The following is a 23996-nucleotide window of genomic DNA, read 5'->3' on the forward strand; positions in this document are numbered from 1 at the left end:
GCTACGATTAACATTAAGTTTCATTCGTCTCTTCGTAATCTCTCTCTAGGTAGTTGAAATAGTACTAGTACACCAAAAGTAAGAAAAAATAGCTTTACAAAAACTTGAAAATGGGCAAAAGAGTAAGATATAGAAAACGGGGGCATAGAAAAGGCACTTTAACGGGTATACTGTGCCTCTTATGCCTCTGTGCAAAGCCCAAGTCCCGACAATAACTCCTCGGCCGTAACGTCAATGGCCCCTGACTCCCTATCCTCAATGCCAAATCCAATGAAAAGCTCATCGTCCAGGTATCCGTGATACGTAACGCCGGGACGCTTCCAAGCGATTGAAGTAACATAAAACATGTCTGAGGTGTCTCGTTCCGCTTGCTGCTGGCGACCGTGGATCCAGAGTGGCTTCTTCGACACGGCGTGCATTGCGAAAGGTGCCTGCTCCTGGAAGAGCATAAGGTAGGGCTCATAGACTCCGTGGAAGTTGTAGTAGGTTTTGTACTGCCATATAGTGAAAATGAAGGTGTTACTCTCGTTAGCAATGCAGAGAGCATCTGTCCGCTTGCACATGGTAATTTTAAGCGAGTTGGATGCCTGATGGATTGACTCAAGAGGGTTGAGGATTGGGGGGAAATATTTTGCAATGCATTTGGCATCTTCCGTCTCGGTTAGAACTGACAGATCGAGACCAACTGAGCCATCAGCGTTGATTTGAGCAAAGGTTCGTTTAGGCGAGACGTCGTAGTGAATATACATCTGGCCGGCGGGATCCCAGAAAGGGAACCAGTTCTTCTCGATGGTATTCCAAGGAAGCGGTCGCTGCATCTCAGTTCCCACAAAGAAAGCCTCGTTACCGGATTCCAGACCTCTCCAGTCAACAAGTTCGCGGAAGTCTTGGATAAACTGGCCAAAGCACGTGAACTGGGAATTCGAGCCATAGATAATATACGGGGTATCTGGCCCGTACACAACACGGGCATCATGAGGACCGACGTTGAAGTTGAAGTACACGAGATCGCCTTCACACTTGCTGCCCTTTGTTGGCACAACAGGGAGCACATTTGGAGTCTGAAGGCATCGTAGGACATTGCCTTGAAAAGCGGCGTTACAGACAAGTTCTGTGAAATGGATGGTTTGCTCATCCTCGCCTCGCACCATCTGAGCTGCCACAATCCACGTATTCTCCAGAGTTGGATGAGGGATGATGTTGGGGTTCATGCCATTATGCTTGCCCACAAAGTCGATGGAAAAGTATTTCCTATCTGAAGTTGAGGCTGAGAAGATCTCATGGTGAGAGGTCTGAATATCGAGAGGAACAGACTTGTTTCCTGTAGGATACGGCGACGGAACCTTTGCCGCAGCATCAGGCTTTCCAAAACTTATCGGCACTTCCGCTTCTTCTTCATGAGTTAAGCCGGCATTTTCTTTGACTTGATTGGAGCCGGTTTTGTCGCCGGCAGGCTGGATCCATTGATTCACTTTAGATAGAGCTGGTGACTGATTATAAAAACTGAGGATGGTGCAGAGGAGGATGAGAATAGGCACTACAAAGAGTAATAGGCGCCTTATGTCTCTCACAAACATTGTGAGGTCGTTTGTAGCCAACTACTGCTGGCCTGGAAATATGGATCGTGTGACGTGAGCTGCTGTTCCAGGACGTGACGGGACGTCCTCGCCGACAGGGGAAGCTTCCTCACTTGGAGTTGACAGTGGATTTCCTCTCTTGGCAGCGTAGGAAGATGTTGGTATCTGTATGTACGATGCCGGAACACGGCATCAAGGCTACTAAGCCAAGCCTAGTAGGAGTCGAGAAAGGAGACTCCAATTTGAAGTGGCCTGGTCGCTTTTGTGCGTGGGGGGCTTATAACCAGGTTTGGAGACGAGAAGGGAATAACTGGTGATTTTGGAACTCGATAATAAACAGTATCTTTGATAAATAATGTTTGGTACTAGGCACGTGGCGTTGTAGCATTCAAGAAGTAGAAATGTGCAAGATATTTCGTTAGACAGACGCTTAATGCGAGGCTGCGTAGGTGCACCTGGATCGACGCCACCATAGCCCGATTCCCAAATGCAGTACCATCGAGATGAGAGATGGTACAAAGAGGAAATCAGAATAGTCCAGGCGGGCCAAAACGAGCCAAGCCGATGAGTTGCGGCTCCACCGCGAAATTGGGACTCTGGAGTCGCTTAAGCACAGTGGTATGACGGTGTCGATGGCGGAGAATGACTAGACGCTCAAGCCTGGATGGAGATATCTGCAGAAAAATTTGCAGTTGCAGGGTTCAATGGCCCCCGATTATGATCCGACATGCGGCGGTGAGAAGATGAGAAGCAGACGATGATATGACAGAGACTGCAAGCCGTGAGATTTACAGCCAATGTGATTCAATGAACACCGCCAATTGCTATATTCCTAATCTAGCTAAGAAAGTACGAGTAGCAGCAGCAAGATGGAGCCTTACAGCACCGGTAGTAGCAAATTGCAAGGGCAAATGATGTAAGAGGCTGCTATGCACACGTAGCGAATCGCCGAACTCTTTCCTATCTGCCATGTATACTTTGTATATTGCCACTACTGCTAGGCAAATCCTCTTAGTGAGGCAACGTAATGAGGATGGACAGTCTTGCAGACTCAAGTGGGGACGGCTGCTCTCGCCACGGATTGGGACGTACCAGGGAGCCCGGCACGATAAGATGGCGGCCTGATGGTAGAATGTAACCTTTAAGGTGTGGCTACCAATAAAATACGGACATTGCAATACCTGGGATGTGATGTGGTGATAATAATCTACTACAGCTGCTGAGACACTTTGGTCAGACGAGGCGGGCGGAGGGATCTAGCCAAGCTGATGGGCGTCAGTAGTGTCCTTGGAAACCTGGGATGAAGAGGATAGCAGCTAGAAGCTAGAGGCTGCGAGATTGTCATATGCAAAAGCAGAAGCCGAGGGAACAGGATGCGATTTCAGAGCTTGGCCCCCCAAACTCCAAAACCCCAAAACTCCAAGTGTGCGGTACAGAGGCCCTTGTACCGGTACATGTACCTGTACCCTCCCCATAATCTGTAGCCCATGTCCCACCTCCACACATTAGCCGCCTCCACTAAGAGACAAGGGGCTAATCAACCGAGCCAAAGAGAAAAAGAGGAAAAGCCAAGTGAGCAGATTCGGTACTAGCGGCCAGCACAGGGCAGCCCTTTTGGCAGCAGTGCTAGCCCAGCACCGAACGTGCTGGCGCAGATCAGCGATCGGCACTGCGCACTGCCGGAATCAAACAAAGTCGCAGCGGGGATGGGGACGTGGGCTTAGACTGCTTCTGGGCATTTGGCCGCGTCTTGTTTTTGGTGTATCGCCGCGTGCCCCAGATTGAAGAGAGGAAAATGAGAAAAGGAGAGGCAGATAAGCGGGATGACACTATGATGACGAAGACTGTGTGGGTAGAAATAACAAATCTTGATTTTCTGTTCGTTTTCTTTTTGTTGTGGCTGTTGTGAAGTTGATAGATGGATATTAATACCTTATTATACTATTACTAAGTGTGTGGCACATGCGTAACTCTCGGCCGAGGCATCTGCATCCCCTTGGCAAAAGGATTATCAGCGGATGCCAGCCACTGGGCCTAGCAGATAGACGAGATCGTTGGTTGGTGCCCTGCCCAAGTAGGTAATTCTAATGTTCAGCCACACCCGCAGACGAACGTGCGATGAAGATATTGCACGGAGCAGCCTCAGCGCCTTTGATGGATACTACCAGTACAGAATAGTACTTACTATACTCGACAAGCCTGGTGGTCTATAATCATCAGGAGATGACCGCCCCAGAATAACAACGACTAGCCAAGAGAGGCAAGAACGTGGAAGTCGCTTAGAGAAAGATTTGATTTTTTTTTATCGTTGGTTGAATGAGCCGGAAAAATAGTCATGGTACTTAATTAAAGTGAGAAAAACCGTTAATGACATTACCCATGTATATGTTTGTTGAGTGCCCGCTGCCCCTTAGAACTACAGTTAATGGCCAAAAGTCTGCGAACGCTACGCCAACTCACACCAAAACTTACATAATTTAAAAATCAATAAATAAATCTACAAAATAAATACAGCATAATTTTAATATTATAATGTTTTAAAAGACATTAATTTATTATTTTTCTAAGTTTATTTAATTATCTTACCTAAATTGGAGATTTTAATAATGGTTGAACTTGCGTAGAATTCTGCTCATACAAACTTAGGTGTATTTTTTATTTTTAGCCGTTCGCAGACTTATGTCCCCTTATTGTACTAAAATATGCCGGAGCTTAGCATCAATCCCTAATCAAATATTCCGTAGGTGCCCTACTATGTACATGTACCCGTTGCGCCAAGAGCCCATCTATCAACAACCAACAACCAACATACAGTAGTAGTTAATAATATCCCGAACCCATATTGCCCCTCTGCAGGTACACAAAAATGTCCGTGGCCTGTCAAAAATCCTTCGGCGAAAAAAAAAAAAAAAAAAGAAAAAATAGTATTAGTCGTCGGCCTTTTTTTCTAAATAACAAAAATTAATTCGCTCGCTCGTAACATGCAACTAAAGCCACAGGGGACCAATCACAGTCACGCCTTGGCCTGCTTCCCGAGCAGCAGCGGCTCTGTGCCACAGCTCAGCGTCTTGCGGTACAGCCAGGATGCAAAAGTCACGCTGGGCGTGTCCACCCATCTGGTGACTGCATCTGCCAGCGCCAGAGTCAGGGGCAGCAATATCAAATTGGGGACTAGGAAAGAAACTTCTAGCCCCAGCGGGCCTGACTTTGGGAGGTAGAGCCTGTCCACCCAGTGTGGAATGTGCTTCAGGTGATTGTCCGTCCTCCAGCCGGTGGCAGCGTAGAGCCGGTCGCCCAAAATCGTCAGGACTGGGCCGTGGACCATGTACAGCGCAAAAGAAATGCGGCCGAGGTACTGGCAGAATCTCGTCTCGAAGAATCTCTTCAACCAGGCGATGCGTGGGATGGATGCGACCAGGAACGTGGCCGCTATCCAGAGATAGAACCACTTGTAGTCGAAAACTGCCTGGGGCTTGAACCAGCCCAGGTAGTACCAGCCACGGCTCTTCCGTAGGTTCTCAACGTCCGAGCTCTCGCCGGGGATGCCACCCAAAAAGAGGCTGAAGACGAGAAGGTGGTAGAAGATGAAATCTTTGTACGGCTCGAGACGATATAGAAATAGTGGAAGGTCGTCTTTCTTCGCTAGTAGATCCAGATCGCAGAGCAACATGCCTGTGCAGAACATGGCAAAGTGAGCACCGTCTGCGACGAACATGAAGTAATATACCAATGCAACCTCGCACCACAGCCGGGCAGTTCTAGAACATCGGGACAAGGCCAACTGCGATGCATAGATGATCATGGAGCCTCTAAATTCGACCGGAATAGACCACAGGTGGCCGTTGTAGCTGAGCCAAGGGACGCCTCCCTCTTTGAAGACAAAGGTGAAGTTCTTGAACTCGAGATAGAAGGACCAGACTTCTTCGGCCCAGCCTCCTGATTTTGTTTTGCCATTAACCCACAAGCCAAACACGTGCCACGATGTCACGTAGAAAAGGATAACGGCGATTATTGGCAAGTAGAGTCGCGGCGCTCGTCTAAAGAAGGCTGATGCAAGATTGTCGCCCAGCTTTGTAACTTCACCGGCCTGCATGAGGCTCAGTGGCTTCAAAGATAGAACATAGCCTGAGATGATGAAGAAGGTTGATACGGCAAAGTGTCCGCCGGTAAAGAAGTTTCGAATAAAGGGGAACGCAGCCATGTAGTATTTGCTGTCGTACCCGAATCCATTGTCCAGAATGGAGTTTTGATTTGTCCAGCCATGAACCCATAGCTCGTGGTGATGCCAGTACACAATGAAGGCTGCAAAGCCGCGGAGGCCATCTAGATAGGCTGTCGGGCGCAGATTCTCGGCTATTGTAAAGGCCTCTGGTACCCGTTGGATGAGGTTGATAAAGCGGCTAAGAGCCCGTTTGTGCTTGGGAACATAACTGGGCGCCTTCCAGATGGTATATCCCTTTGACTCTTTGATGGATTCCGGATCATAGTCGGGTTTGATCTCCTCCCAGTCTTTACTGGTGTTGAGAATGGTTTCTTCGTGCATGCTGGCGTAGTAACGAATAGCGTGTCCCGCCAGTAAGAAAAGGGGAAAGGGGCAGAGAGTGAGAAAAGAGAGACAACTCGCTGCAACTTCAGTCGTGAGAGCCTCACACGGAATACTTGGCCACCACGTTTCCCCAGATTTGTTCGATTCGATTCGATGATCGATCTACCCCGTAACCCCAGAGTCCGAGGGCGACGGACTCTCTTCGTACTCGTTAATCTGGTCTCAGAAATGATGATACGAGGCGGGAGTCCCACCGCACAGATGCTTCCCCAGCTTTCACAAGCCGAAAAATGAGGGAAGATACAGATGATAAAAGGCTCGTCCCGAGGTCAGAAGCATGCGGAGGCAACGATAGCACGCGGGGTCCCGAAGCTATAGGTGGACTAGCTGAGTCTGGTGCGGGATATGCTTGGAGGCGCAGTTGCGAGCTGACGACATGTCCCGAAAGATTATCGAGAGATTTTCCACGGACCAGCGCTTTGTGATGCCGAGCACGATCCAGAATCCCAGCCGGCGGTGGAGGGGGGTTACCTTGACAGAAGCTGGGGGGCTAGGGCAAGGCGATGACGCATGGGTGGGAGGCAAATCGAGGTCGATAGTCCGTATTCCGGAGAGCCGACGATGAACATGAACAATCTTGCCTTGCTTCACGGGGGGATTTCCAAACTTTCACATGGAAATTTGTGGTTTATGTTGGCGTGGCCGTGTAAGTTGGATGAGAAACAGCCGAAAAGTAGAGTACATAGCCCACACCACCACTCTGTTCTCCGCACACCAAGCGCCATAAGACGCCACAAGGAACGAGCATCAGCACCAGTACTTTGTACATTGGGATCTGCTGTTCCCATCCTCGGGCTCCATCGAAAACTGGAATCCCTAGGATTTCTTCTTGCCCGGCTCAGGACATGGATGTGGGGGGGCTTTTCAGCGGAAGTGTGTTACAGGGGCCCCCTGCACTGTGGCTTGCATTCTGCATGGGGGAGATGGGCTACCCCTCACACACACAAAACTTCTTAGTGCATGGATCAGGGAATTTATCTTCCTTCTTGGGCCCTGACAAGACGGGAGCTGTGCATCTCGTGTGGTGTGAGTGGCTTGATTGGGCGCCTCAGACACACGGCCGGCCAACTAAGGTGCAGACTCAGCTCTAATTTTCGTCATTGGCCTGGTGAAACGAAAAAAAAGGAGGCAGCCAGCAGCATTCCAGCTTGGGAGGCGTTTCTTGCGCCAGCCACTCAACAAAGTCTGAGTGATATCGTGCAGGCCCGATAACAGCACGCAAGGATTTCGGCGATTCTACAGTACTTTTTCAACTCGCGGACCACTGACCACTGTGGCAGTGTGCTTATGGCTTATTATCATCCAGGGCATACCAACTGCAGGTAAATAATATCACGCAACTTCAAAATAACGGTACTTCTTAGAGTTACAACGCCCTGAAGTCGGTGTCGGGCCATACCCGCGCGCCGTCTCAGTTAGTACGAAGTAGAAGCTCTTCTGTAGTAGCGCCTCTGTGGGCCTCGCCGTTGTTCTGCCACTGGTACCGGTACCGGCCAGAGATGGAAACCTGTTTGGGCATATTCTTTTGCTAGGAAATTAAGCTAATACGGGAGAACCGCCATGGAAAAAGCCAAAATAAAGAGCTTCGTTCGTTGGGAATCTGAGGCTTCTGCTTACTTTGTCCATAGAAAAGGCTGCTTATCGGATTGCCATATTAGGTGGCAACACGCGGTGAATTACTTTTGTATGTGCTATCAAAGGTTACATGAGACATTATGGTAGAGTGGTGAAGAAAAAAGTCCGTGGCATTACGCCGATGACCAACAAACATGGCCGTTCTGCGGACATTGCAGGTACTTTTAAACTCACTATAACCTCTCTCCACTTCAGTGGTCTTTGCTCTCTTACTACTGTAGTCTTCCCTGTCTTCCCCAAGCCGCCTCTTCTCCAACAGTCCTTGCAATTCTCACAGTCCGTGTCTGCCGCTGCCGTAGGACGCTTTTGGAAGCTGTGACCGGCTCTAATATCGCAGCAATTCGTCGTGTTGTGGCTCCAAACGTAATCAAGAGGTCCCCTGGCCGACTTGCAGGGATCCACCAGCCAAAGTCAAGTTCTGCACCTGCATGGATCCTGGGATCCTCAAGCCATCAGCTAAACCGTCTTAGTGCGCAGCCCACCCCTGCTGCTCAGGACCCAGCCAGTGGCATCGGCCGATTGTACTCGTACATGGCCCGTACCTCACTCCATGTCCTGGTTTGGAGGTAGGCGGGAGATCCAAGTGACGAATCTGCTGTAATTGCGCCCATGGACGGCCCGGATAGCTCTTTTTGATGTGGCCAGAGTATAATACGCGCATAGGCCAGGACAGGCGGCTCTTTTTTCTCATCTCTCTTCCCCCCGGTTTCGCTGATATCGTTGAGTCTTCTTCACTGATATACTTGACGATCAGAACAAACTACAGGAATTACAAGTACGAGTGTAGATAAAGTTTACTACATTCTTCCAGTACAAAAGTATTTCCATACCGCCAGTGGTCTATTACGTGGCCGAGGCGCTGCAGACCACTCTCGAATATCCTCAGTCGTCTGGCTTTGCTGCTATTAGATAGCAAGCCTCTCAACCCATTTTTCCCTTTTGTTTTTACTTGTGGCGGTTGTGCGTATTATGATACCCACTCTCTAAGGCAACCGTGCCATTCCCATCTATATTCGCTATCATAAAATTTTCTCTTATACCACGAGGAGAGAAAAAGAAAAACAGGAGGAGTCGATCAAAATGAACTCTCCTCTAGGATCACCGAGGCTTATGTCCTCAGCTAGCCCCTTCCGCAACAAGGTGCCTACACAGATGAGAAGATGTCTACCTCTCTACCTCACCATCGTCGGCGTCTTCCTCCTAATTGTCAACTTCGATTGGGTCTTGGCCATACCCAATCCTGCCGCCGTCCTTCGCCGCGAACCAAAAGTGCCTGCTGTGCCTGGCAGCACATTTCCGCAAAAGATTTGGCAAACGTGGAAAGTTGATCCTCTCAACTTCGAAGAGCGTGACCTCTTGACGGCGCAGACATGGACCCAGAAGAATCCAAGCATGAGATACGAGGTCATCACCGATGCCAACGAAATGGCTTATATCGAGGACCGATATGGTCCTCATGGCTACAACCGCCCAGACATTATCAAGTTCTACAAAAGTATCAACCTTCCTATTATCAAGGCTGACCTCCTGCGATACATGGTCATGTATGCTGAGGGCGGCATTTACGCCGACATTGACGTCGAAACTATGAAGCCTTTCCATCGCTTTATCCCAGATCGCTACGACGAAAAGGATATTGATATTATTATCGGTATTGAGATCGATCAACCTGATTTTAAAGACCATCCCATCTTGGGAAAGAAGTCCATGTCTTTTTGCCAATGGACATTTATTGCACGCCCTGAACAGCCTGTCATGATGCGATTAATCGAAAACATTATGAAGTGGTTCAAGGCCGTTGCTAGAGAGCAGGACGTGACCCTGGGTGAAGTGCAACTTGACTTTGATCAAGTCATCAGTGGCACTGGCCCTTCTGCGTTTACAAAGGCCATGCTTGAGGAGATGAACCACAAAACCAAGGGACCCAAAGTTACTTGGGACATGTTCCATAACATGGATGAGTCCAGGCTCGTTGGTGGCGTTCTCGTCCTTACTGTCGAAGCCTTTTGCGCTGGACAAGGCCATTCTGATTCCGGCAACCACAATGCTCGCAATGCTCTTGTCAAGCACCACTTCCACGCGTCCAACTGGCCCAGCCGCCACCCTCGATTCAAGCACCCTGCCTACGGTCAGGTCGAAGACTGCAACTGGGAAGCTGAGTGCGTTCGCCAATGGGATGAGAACATTGCAAACTGGGACCACTACTCCGAGAATGAGAAGAACCAAATCGTCCAAGATGTGGAGAATAAACGAATAGCAGCAGAGAATGCACGATTGGAGCAGGAGCGGCAGCTACAGCTATTAGCACAGCTGCCATGAGTTCAACCTGGGCACTTCTAGAGGCTATGATTTCTTTTGTGTACTAACGCTGTACATTTCTTCCTTCCGGCCGCAAATCTATTCTTCGAGATTCTCTGCGCGCCGAACTTTTATACATTTGGTTTGGGTTTTTAATGGTTATGATTTGGCGTGGGCAGTATTTATTCTCTGGGTACGGAGTTGGCGAGGCTTTATAACAACACATGAAAAGACGGGATGGGCGACTCTCTAATAGCATCTTCACGGCAATCTGGGATCAGAGCTGGGAAGCACGAATTATATATAAGACAAATTTGTACATATAGATTGATCTAATGAATTAAGAAGTTTTTTTGCATATCAAACCTACGATTGCTTGCTATTTATCCTTGGGTATAAAGGCTTATACTTGACTGATGTTGGTAGACTTCATATAGGGCGGAGATGGATCCAGCTGCGCTAAGTGGTTGTAAGCGAAATAAAAGAATAAAATAAAAAATAAAGTAGGCAATAATAGAGTTTAAAAGCCAGTAGGAATGAGAAACAACTTCGTACTATAGAGATAAACATTCTCCCTTTAGCTCAATAGAGCATGAAGCCAGCGCCTACCGTCTATATGTCAAGATGGCTAGCAGCATCAGGCTAAAACACTGACCTAACCATGACAGCGGACTTTGTTCCTCGGGAGCCAAGATTTTTTCTGGCCTTGGCTTACATAATGCAGAGGCAACCATGTGCCATCTGACCCTCTAGCCTGACGTGTACCTCGCCCGTACTCGTATCTGTTCGCCGCAGCCACTCCATTCTCAACGGTCATTCAACTCTTTTCCGCTGCTTCATACTATCGACTGCGCATCTCATCCCCCATCAACGACCCTTATCGCCGCCACCAGCGATATCTCGACTGAAATTTATCTGGCGCCCGAGCAGATTCTACAGCACCCGACACTATCGGCGGCCTCTTCCCCCCGCCCGACGCCCGCCTCTTCATATATCGGCATAGCGCTGCAAGCATCAACAAATCCTCACAATGGCCGCTCGAGCACCGCCTGCTGGCCGACCCGGCCTCAACACCCGCTTTGCGCAGTTTAAGCTCGTCCTTTTGGGTGCGTTTGTCAAACAATCAATCGAAAAAGATAATACACAGGTGTGCTAACGTAGCTTTTGCGACAGGCGAATCTGCTGTTGGAAAGGTAACTTTTGCCACATTTTGACTCGCGGCGCCGAGCACAGAGAAGCTAATGTATTGGTGCAGAGTTCAATAGTCCTTCGTTTTGTCAAGGTATGCTCCTCATCTGACGCCTTGAAATCTACTGGACGGTATTGCTAACGGGGCTTTCAGGATCAATTCGACTCCTTCAGAGAATCCACCATTGGAGCGGCTTTCCTCACTCAGACCATCTCTCTCGACGAGAACACGACTGTCAAGTTCGAGATTTGGGATACGGCCGGTCAGGAGCGATACAAGTCGCTTGCTCCCATGTATTACCGAAATGCCAACTGTGCCGTTGTTGTATATGATATCACGCAATCCGTACGTTGACAGATTATCCCATAGATAGGCAGCGTTGGTTTGGTTTTGTACTCATTTCAGGATTGCAGGCATCACTAGATAAAGCAAAGGCGTGGGTAAAAGAACTGCAGCGCCAAGCAAACGAGAACATCATCATTGCGCTTGCCGGAAACAAACTTGATTTGGTCAACGAACAACCCGATAAGCGAGCCATCCCAACTGCAGATGCCGAGGCTTACGCTCGAGAGGCCGGCCTTCTCTTCTTCGAGACATCTGCTAAGACTGCCGAGAACGTGCGAGAACTCTTCACCGCCATTGCCAAGAAGCTTCCCTTGGATCAGGCTGGACCCAGACATGCGCGACCCGGCCAGCGACCTGGCGTCAGTCTCGCACCGGAGAATTCCAACACTAATGTCAACGGACCATGCAGCTGCTAAACGATACATAACACGATGCTACGGCTGGACATTTAATGAAGTCCATGCACCCTACGTCCAGCAATGAATGCGTGGGAGTGATCATTCAGGTTCAGGTTCAGGCCGGGATAGACTGACAGCAATGATTCAAAACCTTGGCTTGCACTGCGCAAGCCCGGGTGCGTCGTAAATTTCTAGGAGTCTTGGGTTTGGAGGGTATTGGCTGACGATTTATTCTTTTTGGACCTTTTTTTTCTCCCCCTTTTTTAATATGCACCCTTTGATATTTTTGTGCCCTGTCCTGATGCACTGGGATGTGCAAAGAGAGAGTTAAAGAGGAGTTTCTCTCGCAGATGGGCATGTTCTGAGCTACAAGATGCCCGGTGGAGGATTATGAGATACGGGAACGATGTGTATTCTGTCCTTCGGAGAATATGACTGAGCGTCTAATAGATTGCTGCTTTGATTAGACTTGGAGCTTGTGATTTTTCTCTCTTAAATGTGCTTCATCTGCGAATGCAAAAATGCTCCCGCAGAAGCCGGAGACTCGTATGAGCCGGTGGATCGATGTATCGAATGTCGAGAAATAGTATGCATGCACAGTCTAAACTGCGCTCTAAAGTAACAAAGACTGAGCACGACTGCGCAAAAGAAAGAAAATGAAACTGAAATGAAACGAATTAAAGAAACACGTTAATTTTATGGTTGAATGTTAATATTCCAGTTTTAAACAAAGCTATCAGCGAATTACTGGCATGGCATTGGCCATCCGTTGCGTCACGGATCCGGTTCCTGCCGGCAGTCTGGAGCTCCCATTAGCCGAACTTTTGCCCTGAGCGTTTATTGTTCCATGGGTCAACTTTTGGGCTTGGCATCCAGATCCAACCTCCATCCACTCGCCTTTTGCTGGCCATTGCAGTCCCAATGTTGCGGTCATCGCTTCGGTCAGCAAGATTGCTAGGCGGCAAGCCCGCTGCGGCTGCCGCCGGGCGCCAATGGTCTGTTGCCGCGTCGCAACGAGCGCCCATGCTGGCCAAGGTAGGTCCCGCAATGCAACTTTGAGAATCCCGAGGGGAAATTTTGCGACTGACGAGCCGATGCAATCTAGAGATTCTATGCCGACCAGAAGACGCCCCCCGTTCTGCCCACGTCCGAGACCCTGAGCTCTGAGCGCAGTCCTCCTCCTCCTGCCCAGGGCCCCGTCGACACGATCATCACTTCGGCAGAGATTCCTCCCACGCCGCCGCCACCTCCTACCTCTACCGAGAGCCAGAGCGTCGCGCCCAAGTCCAGCCCGCCACCCAAGAAGAAGAAGGGATTCTTCAGAAGATTGAGGAACTTTATCTTCACCTTGATGGTGCTTGGTGGCGCTGGCTTTGGTGCTGGAGTTTGGTACTCGCGCATCAACGACTCCTTCCACGATTTTTTCACCGAGTACATTCCCTTCGGCGAGCAGGCTGTCCTCTACCTGGAGGAGCTGGAGTTCAAGAAGAGATTCCCCCAGGCTCCCCTTGGTAGCGCAAGAAATCCCGATGCTGTCGAGAAAGTCAGGATTCCTGCCCAAAGCGGCGCTTCCTGGAGGGTAGCGGACAAGACAGAGCCTTCTGGTCGCCGCACAAGCGCCTCTCCTGCTACTCAGAAGGGTGCGAAGCCATCTGAGAGCAAGCCCGAGGAGGCTGTCAAGCCTGCTGAGCCAGAGAAGACGACTGTTGCCGCTTCCAAGCCAGTCGAAAAGGTTTCTCCAGAGGAGCCAAAGCAGACCTTCAAGGCCGCTGCGCCTGCCAAGGAGAAGCCTGCTTCCAAGCCCCTGAGGTCTATCGATCTGATGTCCCTGCCCGATGCCAAGGAGCCCATTGTTAGAGATCTTGTCCACATGCTGAACGACCTCATCTTGGTTATCAACGCTGACGGTGCGCACAACAAGTATTCTTCGACTATCAACAAGGCCAAGGATGAGGTTCTGAGAATTGGCGGACGTCTGAGGGGCCTCAAGGACGAAGCTGAGAAGAAGGCCGCTGAGGATGTCCGATCCACCGTTGCTGAGTTTGATTCTGCCGCCAACGATCTTGTTCGACGTGTTGAGGGTTCTATCGCTCAGCAAGAGGTTGCCTGGCGCCAAGAGTTTGAGGAGCAGATGAAGACTGTTCGTGACAGCTACGACGAGAGAGTTAAGCTTCTGCTTGAGCGTGAGCAGAAGCTCAACGAAGAGAAGCTCCAGAACCAGCTCCTGGAACAGGCTATCGCCCTGAAGAAGGATTTCCTCAAGGAGGTTGAGAGCCGCGTCGAGCAGGAGCGTGAGAGCCGCATTGGCAAGCTCAATGATCTCTCAGCAGCTGTATCGCAGCTCGAGAAGCTTACCCTCGGCTGGAACGAGGTTGTTGACACCAACCTCAAGACCCAGCAGCTTCACGTCGCCGTTGAGGCAGTTCGCGCCAGTCTTGAGGATGGCCAGCACCCCCGTCCTTTCATCCGAGAGCTCGTTGCGCTCAAGGAGATTGCCACCGATGACGCTGTCGTCGATGCTGCTGTTGCCTCAATCACCCCTTCAGCTTACCAGCGTGGTATCGCCACGTCTTCTCAGCTAATTGACAGATTTCGCCGTGTTGCCAGCGAGGTCCGCAAGGCCTCTCTACTTCCCGACGATGCGGGCGTTGCCAGCCACGCTTCCAGCTGGGTTCTTAGCCACGTCATGTTCAAGAAGCAGGGTCTTGCGGAGGGAGACGATGTTGAGAGCATCTTGACCCGTACCCAGACATACCTGGAGGAGGGTGACTTGGATGCTGCGACCAGAGAGATGACTGGCCTGCAGGGTTGGGCCAAGACTTTGAGTAAGGATTGGTTGTCTGAGGCCCGAAAGGTTCTCGAGGTTCAACAGGCGCTTGATGTGAGTTTTCTTTCCATTGACCCCTTCTAATTGAAAGACTTTTTTGCTAACGATATTACTATAGGTCATTGCTGCAGAGGCTAGACTACAGAGCTTGCGCGTAGAGTAAAACAAAATTAGTATTGAGATTTTCTTTAGTCCTGTATATTGATTGCTTGATCCAGAGGAGGAAAAAAAAGTAGAGGGCTTCCAGCCCGTGTATAGTTATGAATAGATACTGGTGGTATTAGTTTCAAAAAATGTGATTTTCATGCTATATCAAAGCAATTACTATTATAATGCAATTCCCCTAGTGCTCTAGTAAGTATATTCAAAGACCATATTTTCTATCCGGATATGTTTAGAATTTATGCATAGCAGAGTTTGATGTCAATTATATCATCAATTGGTGATTGGTGGTGATGCTCCCAGAAACCGTGCCCCGCCATTGAGCCATGCGATTTAGTATCTGTGATCAGAATTTACGTAGAGCTTAAACTTCATCATTACATCAGCGCTTTGGCCAATTTTCGAGAAACTCAATGTGAAATACATGAGATGATGTAAAATCCTTGTTCAATCCCTCTTGATCTTTAATTTATGGGTATCCGGAACATGAGCTTTGGGCTTGCTCAGAAAGCGCGCTTCCCATTAGCTTCACTCATCCGAACGCCTATACACCATATCGTCAGAGTATCAACCCAGTCGTACAGCCGCAAGTACAGCACCATCATGTCTCGAGATTACAATGAAGCTCTGGAGAAGCTGGCCCTCCTGCAGTCAAACCGCATCATCACTAGCCTCTTCGAATCATCGGAGAAGAAGACTCCCCAGGACCTCAATGCGCTTGCCATCCCAGAGATGCTAGAATGGCTGCGCCGCGCAGGATACACGCCCCAAGATCTCAGCCGTATGCGACACATTCACGTTGCCGGTACGAAGGGGAAAGGCTCCGTATGCGCATATGCAACAGCCATGCTGGCAAAATATCGTACCGTGGGCACATATACGAGTCCGCATCTTGTGAATGTGCGGGAGCGCATCGCCATTAATGGCGTCCCTGTGGAAAAAGAAGCATTTGCGACTGCCTTCTTTGAAATCTGGGATCGACTGACGGAGGCGGCTGTGAAAGAGGGCATGCCGGCTGCTGAGGCGGAAGGCGTTGCGTCGAAGCCTTTTTACTTTCGATTCTTGACGATTCTTGCGTGGCATATTTTCCTGAAGGAAGGTATAAAAGATGTGGTCATTGAGTGTGGCATTGGAGGCGAATATGACTCAACGAATGTACTCCCTGCTGAGGCTGTTTCGGCTGCGGTTATTTCGCAACTTGGAATTGACCATGTGGCGATGCTGGGAGACACAGTGGAGAAGATTTCATGGCACAAGGCTGGGATATTGAAGTCTGGGGTGAAGGGATTTACACTCAAGTTGGATGAGCAGCCGGGTGTTATGAAGGTGTTACGGGAGAGGGCCGCAGAGAAGAACGCCCAGCTGGTGGAAATTGAAAATGAAGAGATTGAGAAATGGGGTGGCGTGAGTGGTCTGCTGAAAGGAGATTTCCAAAAGAAGAACCAGGCACTTGCTGTCATGGCTGTGAGAGAGCATCTTGGTATAAAAGAAGATAAACCACTTGCGAATATCCCCGAAAAGATGATTGAAGGGCTACAAGAGGCGAAACTGAGGGGTAGGTGTGAGGTTGTCAATGACGGGACGACAGAGTGGCTCTTGGATGGAGCGCATACGAAAGACAGTTTGGAAGAGGTGGCAAAGTGGTCTGTTCAGCACCATTCAAGTGCAGATGAGCCTTTAATCTTGGTATTCAACCAGCAAGAAAGGAACATCTCGCAACTCCTGGCCGACTTTATCGAAGCTACAAAAAGAGAAGCAGGCAGAGAAGACATATTCAAACAGGCCATCTTTACACGGAACGAGATTCCAAGGCCTCCGGATGGAGAGTTAAGGGATATCGATGTGCAGAAGCAGGCAGCGGAGAAGATGAGCAGCTTGATTCCTGGGTGTGATGTTCAGATATTTGATAATACTGCGGATACAGTGGCGGAGGCTAAGAGGCTCGCACAAGGGCAGGATGACGGGTCAGGAAAGAAGAAGATTTTGGTGACGGGGAGTTTGCATCTGGTTGGAAGTGTACTACAAGTTCTTGAACCGTAAAAGGGGAGGAAGAAAAAGGAGAGATGAAGAAACATATCGAGAGATCGTTGAGTCCCTCGAATCTATAATATTATCTTTGTCTATAGCCCAAATTTCAATTACCATTATCATTTTGCTTTTTTTTCCAATGCTCCCCGTCATCATGTCATTCCATTTTACAAAGCATCCGTCTCCTCGAGAATGCCCAACGCACCACCCACCAGGTGCAAACTTCCCGTCACATAAGCCTGAACCGCTTCCCCTTCAGAAGCAGCCTCTGCTACACCCCGAGCATAGTTCAAGGCATCCTCGATAGTCGGGAGAACAATCACCTTCGCCTTGGGGTCGATGGAAGACCACTTTTCGGCAAAGCTGTGCTGAACGGTCAGTTTCTCAACTTCCGACGGGTCGATGGTGTTGTTGACAAAGTCGCGCTTGTAGCCCGTTTGAGCATATGTGACGTTTGTGCAGAAGACGACGTGGTCGAATGATGGTTTATCGTCGTCGCGTTTGAGGGCGTTGCAGATGGGCTGAAGGAAGTCGATTGCTTCGATACGGCCTTGCTGGTTGAAAATCATTACTCTGGGGCCGGTCCTGCTAGATTGTAAGTAAGACTATTCTCTTGTCACAGAGGCTTTCCTCAAAAGAGAGGGCGAGGGAAAAAATATCTTACCGGCCAGTGATCTCGCTGGCGAACCACTTGGAAGACATTTTCAAACTGTCTGCAGTGTGGGCGCCATCCAGATGCCAAGTCACCTTCTTCTCTTCCTTCACTTCGCACCGACCCCTGAAGACGCATTTTTCGAGACCGTCAATGAATTCTCGGGGCAGCTTCGACTCCGAAGTCCCTTCTATTAGTCCAAGTTTCTTGAGGGCGGTCTCTGCGAGGGCGATTGCCAAAGTTGCATTCTTCTTCTGAAACGTTGCGTTTGGTCGGATTTTCACGCCTTCCAGGCGACGGTCAATCTTCAGCGCTTTCAAATCGACATTCTTTTCCTTGGCTCGATCGACGAGAACCTCTGCTGCTCCGGGCAATTGCTCAATAGTAAATGCCGGGCTTCCCGTCTTCATGATGCCGGCCTTGTGCCAAGCAATCTTTTCGACGGTGTCTCCCAGGACAGCGACATGATCGATTCCAAGCGTGCTGATACCTGATGCAACTGGGCTTGACACCAAATTTGTCGAATCATACTCTCCTCCTATGCCGGTCTCATAGACAGCTGCCTCGACACCCTCTTGCAAAAATGCGTGCCAGCTTACAAGGGTGAGATAGCGGGCATATACAGGCTTTGATCCAAAAGGCACTTCTGGGTCAGGAGCCTCTCTCGATTCCTCAAGGCGGTCCCATACCTCGAAGAAATACTTTGCAAAAAGTTCTTCTGATATGGGTTTGGAGTCTATGCGAATCCGTTCGCGCACAGCCATGAGATGAGGCGATGTGAAGAGACCCGTCTTGCGAGGGCCGCCACGATGCTGTTGATACTGAGAGAAGATTGAGTCGACAAAGGCACAGGTACTTCCTTTTCCCTTTGTGCCTGCTACATGAATGATGTTTAAACGATCAAGGTCCGCAGGCTAACAAAAAAGCGAGGGTGAGTCGTGCATCCTTCATGAGACTTGAGAATGAGGAGGGGTCAGTCACTACACACAGTATATCCGATCCTCGTGAGATACGCCCTCATCTTTGCGATGCCAAGGACAGAATCAGGCAGAGTGCCAGCCTTGTGACGAGCTTGGATCACCGCAAAGGGCGTCTGAAGCTCGTTGAGCTTGTCAATCGCATCCTATTGACATGAGCCACTTAGAATGAGAAATAATCATTTCACAACATAACAAATAGTGTTGTGAGTGGAAAAGCTGATAAGAAGAAAGATGCCATACATTGTAAGACCTGCTTGTAGACGCCATGCTTCGCACAGCCTGGATGCGCCCGGCTATAAATCTGAACAAAAGGGTCGTGGGTCGTGTTGATGCATAACGCATCGGTTTGCGTCAACCAGGGACTTTCTTTTATTTTGTTGCTGCCCGCGCAGGATTGACCTCATATAAAATCAAAGACCCCCCACTGGCGAGTAAGAAAGCCTCGCCGGAATCGGCTCTAGTCCTGAAAGAAAAAGTCAAACAAGGTTGGTCAGTCTCAGTGAGCTGCAGCAGCGTCGGGCAGTATTTCTCGTCTTGTGTTTATCGCCGATAGGTTGTGGGTGAGTTTATGGATGAATCTCCGATTTGGGAATTGTCTTCTTTTTTGTTTCTTTAATGTTAGATTGCTCCCCAGAAAATTGCTCTTTGGAGAAGAGACGGTTCCATTGATCTTATCATAGCGTCTTTTTAGCCGGATATTATCGGCATCGTCATAGTTGAATGACCCTCACCTCTACATTGACGGCGTAATAGATCAGCCGCAGTTACATTGCGACGGGAGGATTTATTTATAAAAAAAAAAACATGAATATTTTAAGATCAATTACTTTTAATCTCAACGCTAACTTTGTATAAGAAAGGTGTTTGAAAATCAGTCCTGCCTTTTCGGAGACGACTTTCGTTATAATATAAAGCACAGTACAACTCGCAACTAATACTACATGCAACCTGACAAAATGTACCGCAGCCGCTTTCAAACCCATTATATGATCACGCAATATTGTCATTCAATTCCCTTCCCGACTTTCCAATAACATACTTCTTCATGCCCTCCTCCAACCCATTGAATAACGCCGCGTCAAATCTTTTCCCACTGTCCGCCCAAGCCAAGCGCGACCTCCAGGTTAGCCAATTTTCAGCCATGGCCCCTTCTGGCGCTCGAATGATGCCCGTTGCAAGATCAACAATGTGCCAGTTTCCTGGTGGTAGATGTTTACGTTCATCATGCGAGTAAAAGACGGTTGCGCCACAAGTGCCGCAGAAGCTTCGCAAGACGCCTGGCGATGAAGCATACGTCTTGGCAGTTCCAATCTTTAGATCGCTCTTGATTTCTGGCTCGCAGAACGACAGAGGCACAAAAGTCCAGCCAATTAGATGCGTGCCGGTTGCGATGCGGCAATCGTCGCAACAATCCCAGCTGGCCATCCATTTGTTCTGATCAATGGGAGAAATGCATGTGCGAAGCATTTCATTCTCAAGCAACTCTGGCGAGGGACGCTTGATTGTGAAAGACACGCCCCCACAATGACATTGAGCTCGCAGGCGCTCTTGTCCATCTTCGCCAACTTCTGGCTTTGGCTCAACAGTCTTGGCTCGAGGACTGTCTTTGGGAGGATTCCAGTCTAACAGCTCGCGTCCATCCACATGTGGCAACGCTTGAGCGAGACCCTTATCTAAGGCCGAGTCACTATAGAAATGGCCTTGTAACACAAAGTTGTCTGGACTATGGTCTGTGAATATCGAAGTCGCAGGTGTCCACTCCTCTCTGTCAAGTCCAACCCCCGCAATATGGCATCCGCAGGTTGAGCAGAAATCATACGTGCATCCAAATCCCTCAATCGAATATGTTGTCAAATTCTTCTCACTTGAAGGCGCTATGAAATTGGGCTTTATACCTGGTCCTAGTCTTGCGTGAAAGTTGCATGGGCCCCCAGAAGAGAAGCGGCAGACACTGCAATGACAGAGGTAATATTGGAGAGGGAGAGATGCCACCGGAACGTCTAACGTAAAGTGAACAGAGCCGCAGAGACACTTGGCCTCGAGAGCCTTGGTTTCGACTTTGGAGTCTGCCATTATGTCCTTTAAGAGCGTGAGATGCTTAACTAGATTTGCAGTTGTCTCGAGCTGGTGTTGACAATTCACGGTTTATGTAGACAACATATAGCCCCCAACGGGCTTAGGTGGGGGTTGAAATTCACATTTGTTCACGCTGTCAATTTCCCCGTATTCTTCTATCGTCCTAGTTGCTAATTGGCGTCACACAAGTGCAAGGCAGCAACGGTGATCTCGATAAGCTCGAATGAATGGTTGCTCCGAATTACTCCACCCTGAATACTAAATTGTTCCATGTTTCTATTAGCCGGAGTTATTCCGCCAACACCAAACCTAGTCATGCTGGTGCCCGACCTTACTACCAAATTTTCCTCTCATCGTCCATAGGTTGCTGACGCCGTCAGCCTCATTTTCACGCCATGTCGGGTGCTAGAGATAGTTTTGTTGACCTCGAAAAGCACCGTCTACAGCTTGAAGATAATGTCAATAAGCTACAGAAAGCTCTGCAGCACTGGCAAACCTGGGATGCTGAATATGAGGGACTCAAGGAGGAGGTTGAGGAGGTGGCCGCAGCCGACGAGGCCAAAGAGCTGCAACGCATACATGGCGAATTTGACGGTGAACTCCTAAGTAGGACAGAGATCGACGAGATCTTCGGCCAGCCGAAGCTAAAGACCAAGGAACAAATCGTTAATGTCCTTGATCGACGTATTGATTATGTATCTAAGAATATTGAGACGCTGCAGAAGCAGCTTGAAACCGCCGAGAACAAGCACGCTGCCGCTACGGTAATTAGTCAGCCTGATGCTACCGACGAAGAAGGACAGCCTATTTTGGACATTGTCGAAGAACTGGACGATGACGACAACGTTGTCTCATTTCGGCTAAATAAGCCTGGCGAGACTTTTGGAGACGTGGAAGCTCTTCTCAAAAAGGCCGGCATTTCAGATAATTCTAAAGCTAAGGGGAAAGCTCCAGAATCTGAGAAGGTTGAGAATCAGGAAAAACCATCTAAAACCAAGGAACAAGTCCTTGATTCTGTGGCTCCGCCTAAACCTCCTTCCCCAAAACCTGAATACACGCCTAAAAAATCTGTATCATTTTCAGAAGACACAAAATCTGCTGAAGGACCAGCACAAGAGTCCGAGATATCATGGAGGGCAAAGCGTGTCAAAGAGATTATGAGCTCCGCCAAAGACCAAGAGGACATTAGCATGCAAGCTGCTGTTATACCCAAAGACGAGTCGCCAGAAGACGCAGCTTTACGGCAGCAGATGCTGAGATATGGTATGAGCGAAGTTGGAGCAGTTGTTGCTGAACTTGAGCTCGAGGAGGGTGATTCAGAGGAAGAGGACGAGATTGATGAGGACTTTGACGACGAATTCGATGAAGATGAAGAGGACGATGAAGACCAATACGGGCGTTACAAGGGCAGCGTTGTAACGGACAAGTATCGCCAGCGAATGCTTCAACTCGAACAGAAGCTTGGCATCAAGTCACAATCTTCGATGTCTCAGCCCAAAGCTGACGAGGCGGAGTCAAGTGACAACGATTATGACGAAGGCATTGGACGCATTGTGGTAAACCGAGAGGCTAATGCATCATCACCATCTACATCTACCGTCTCTAAAGCAGCAGCTCCAGTAAAGTCGAATATCAAGGAGAAACAAGTTGGGGATTCTGAGGCAAAGAAGGGCGTGCGTTTTGCGTCCAGTCTCGATATAGCTCCCGAAAGCGAGCCTTCTGCTCCTGCTCCTACGATCAGCGAGAACAAGAAAGACGTCGTAGAACCTCTTAGCGATATTGTTGAACGATCTAGTTCTTCAAAAGCAGTCCAGCCTCCGGCTCAACCAGCAAAAAGAGCGTCACGGTTCAAGAAGGCCAGGGATAATACGGATCCAGCAAGTGCTGTTCCCAAGGGACCCTTGGATATTCGACCAAAGTTTATGGAAGAGGAGCGACAGCAAGTGCCAACCGGTCCTGAGGGCACTACAATTGCCGACACTCTAGTTGAGCGGGAGTCTACAGCCTCTGCAATCGCTCCGGACGAGGTCAACGATGCCATGACCCACCAAGAGGTTGCTGATGAGTATCAACGCATGCGAAGAAAGTTCATCCAGCGAGACGGTGGGTTTCTCAAACCGGATGAATCTCCTATTAAACCCATACACGACGAGGAAAATGAGGAACCCATAAGCCGGTTTAAAGCTGCACGGCTTTCCCGCCAGTAGTATGGAGAGGATAGTCGACATATAATCGATAAATCTCACCATATTATTGAGCAACTCTTCTTGCCTTGGGATACGTGACGCCAGGAAATCTCTATAAAAGTACACCGTGTTTACTAACCCAGCCCGTAAAATCGATCTACCCGTAAACCTTGACTTATTAATCGGAACGCTTTTTTTACAGGCTCTTTTTACAGAACCATCAGTGGGTTGCAGCTATCAATCTGCCTTCCATTCCGGTGCGATTCCAAGAATGATTAGCTGAAGGGTTCTCTGACACCGTTACTCGACTTGGCAGTCTCTCTATGGTTTTGGTGATTCGTTAGGCCCTTTACATGATCTATGTATTATTATGATATCATGAGATATTCTAGATGCTTCATTGTCTTCCAATATCTAAAGCCTCTTTGTATAGAGTAAAATATTGCTGTAACGTTTATCCGTTGTTGGCTGGCCATGAATAAAGATGGGGGCAAAAATGGTGTGCCAACCAGCGAGCCTCAACCCTTCATTCAATGCGACAGACATGCTCAAAAAAGAGAATAGAGAGTCAAAAATTCAGTTTTGATTCATCATTTAGCCAAAATGGCAAAAAAGATGTGATTCCGCCCGGGCTCGAACCGGGGACCTTTTCGGTGGTGTCAACTAACTGTTAACGAAATGTCATAACCAACTAGACCACGGAACCGTACACTTGTTGTTGCAAATAACGTTGATTCGAAGCTCTATCAAGGAGAGGAAAGGTCGAATCCTTCTTTGAGAACCGCCTAATTTGAGATATCTACAGATTTTATCATAGATTTTATCATGGAAAAGACTTGACTGTAAGATTAAGTGAGATGCGACGTTGGGTGTTGAAGGAGCTTACAGGTACAGAGAAAATAGCATGTTGTGGTCATGGACAATACCCACCCTAGAGGGGAAAGAATTTGACTCTGTAGGATACCTAGTTGTAAAGAGACGAGTCTTGAAAGGTCAAATGGATAAAAGAAAATTCAATCATATCTAAAAGAGAGAAG

At 48.8% G+C, this 23996-nt stretch overlaps 9 protein-coding genes and 1 non-coding gene across 10 annotated transcripts; 5 read left to right on the forward strand and 5 right to left on the reverse strand.

Moving 5' to 3' along the window:
* Window positions 1-114: 114 nt before the first annotated feature.
* Window positions 115-2061, reverse strand: GGI43DRAFT_284314 (uncharacterized protein). The gene has a single exon (XM_083201273.1). The coding sequence runs from the start codon at window positions 1575-1577 to the stop codon at window positions 180-182; it is 1398 nt and encodes a 465-aa protein (XP_083063139.1). The 5' UTR covers window positions 1578-2061; the 3' UTR covers window positions 115-179.
* A 2220-nt stretch (window positions 2062-4281) lies between these two features.
* GGI43DRAFT_397643 (acyltransferase 3) lies at window positions 4282-6443 on the reverse strand. Its single transcript, XM_083205131.1, has one exon. It carries the CDS (start codon window positions 6118-6120, stop codon window positions 4591-4593), a length of 1530 nt encoding a protein of 509 aa, XP_083063140.1. The 5' UTR covers window positions 6121-6443; the 3' UTR covers window positions 4282-4590.
* Window positions 6444-8703: 2260 nt separating this feature from the next.
* On the forward strand, window positions 8704-10158 carry GGI43DRAFT_284373 (nucleotide-diphospho-sugar transferase). Its single transcript, XM_083201274.1, has one exon. It carries the CDS (start codon window positions 8899-8901, stop codon window positions 10135-10137), a length of 1239 nt encoding a protein of 412 aa, XP_083063141.1. The 5' UTR covers window positions 8704-8898; the 3' UTR covers window positions 10138-10158.
* A 747-nt stretch (window positions 10159-10905) lies between these two features.
* Window positions 10906-12725, forward strand: GGI43DRAFT_397648 (ras family-domain-containing protein). Its single transcript, XM_083205132.1, has 5 exons — window positions 10906-11222; window positions 11290-11309; window positions 11372-11398; window positions 11459-11650; window positions 11719-12725. Exons 1-5 carry the CDS (start codon window positions 11147-11149, stop codon window positions 12064-12066), a joined length of 663 nt encoding a protein of 220 aa, XP_083063142.1. The 5' UTR covers window positions 10906-11146; the 3' UTR covers window positions 12067-12725.
* A 196-nt stretch (window positions 12726-12921) lies between these two features.
* GGI43DRAFT_397649 (mitochondrial inner membrane protein Mitofilin) lies at window positions 12922-15192 on the forward strand. Its single transcript, XM_083205133.1, has 3 exons — window positions 12922-13083; window positions 13154-14929; window positions 14994-15192. Exons 1-3 carry the CDS (start codon window positions 12970-12972, stop codon window positions 15036-15038), a joined length of 1935 nt encoding a protein of 644 aa, XP_083063143.1. The 5' UTR covers window positions 12922-12969; the 3' UTR covers window positions 15039-15192.
* Window positions 15193-15413: 221 nt separating this feature from the next.
* GGI43DRAFT_397650 (Mur ligase) lies at window positions 15414-17100 on the forward strand. The gene has a single exon (XM_083205134.1). It carries the CDS (start codon window positions 15509-15511, stop codon window positions 17075-17077), a length of 1569 nt encoding a protein of 522 aa, XP_083063144.1. The 5' UTR covers window positions 15414-15508; the 3' UTR covers window positions 17078-17100.
* Window positions 17101-19467, reverse strand: GGI43DRAFT_397653 (Mur ligase). The gene is made up of 5 exons (XM_083205135.1): window positions 19429-19467; window positions 18938-19367; window positions 18706-18840; window positions 17730-18631; window positions 17101-17650 (listed from the first exon to the last, which is right to left on the reverse strand). Exons 2-5 carry the CDS (start codon window positions 19037-19039, stop codon window positions 17233-17235), a joined length of 1557 nt encoding a protein of 518 aa, XP_083063145.1. The 5' UTR covers window positions 19040-19367; window positions 19429-19467; the 3' UTR covers window positions 17101-17232.
* Window positions 19468-19480: 13 nt separating this feature from the next.
* Window positions 19481-20969, reverse strand: GGI43DRAFT_284437 (Mss4-like protein). Its single transcript, XM_083201275.1, has one exon. It carries the CDS (start codon window positions 20768-20770, stop codon window positions 19688-19690), a length of 1083 nt encoding a protein of 360 aa, XP_083063146.1. The 5' UTR covers window positions 20771-20969; the 3' UTR covers window positions 19481-19687.
* On the forward strand, window positions 20970-23650 carry GGI43DRAFT_284438 (Prefoldin subunit-domain-containing protein). The gene has a single exon (XM_083201276.1). The coding sequence runs from the start codon at window positions 21169-21171 to the stop codon at window positions 22978-22980; it is 1812 nt and encodes a 603-aa protein (XP_083063147.1). The 5' UTR covers window positions 20970-21168; the 3' UTR covers window positions 22981-23650.
* GGI43DRAFT_t74 lies at window positions 23578-23665 on the reverse strand. Its single transcript has one exon. It is a non-coding gene; the product is annotated as a tRNA-Val (tRNA).
* Between the last annotated feature and the right edge of the window lie 331 nt (window positions 23666-23996).

Source organism: Trichoderma evansii (assembly GCF_050947405.1).
Source record: "Trichoderma evansii strain SZMC 28006 chromosome Unknown GGI43scaffold_4, whole genome shotgun sequence".
Lineage (NCBI taxonomy): Eukaryota > Fungi > Ascomycota > Sordariomycetes > Hypocreales > Hypocreaceae > Trichoderma > Trichoderma evansii.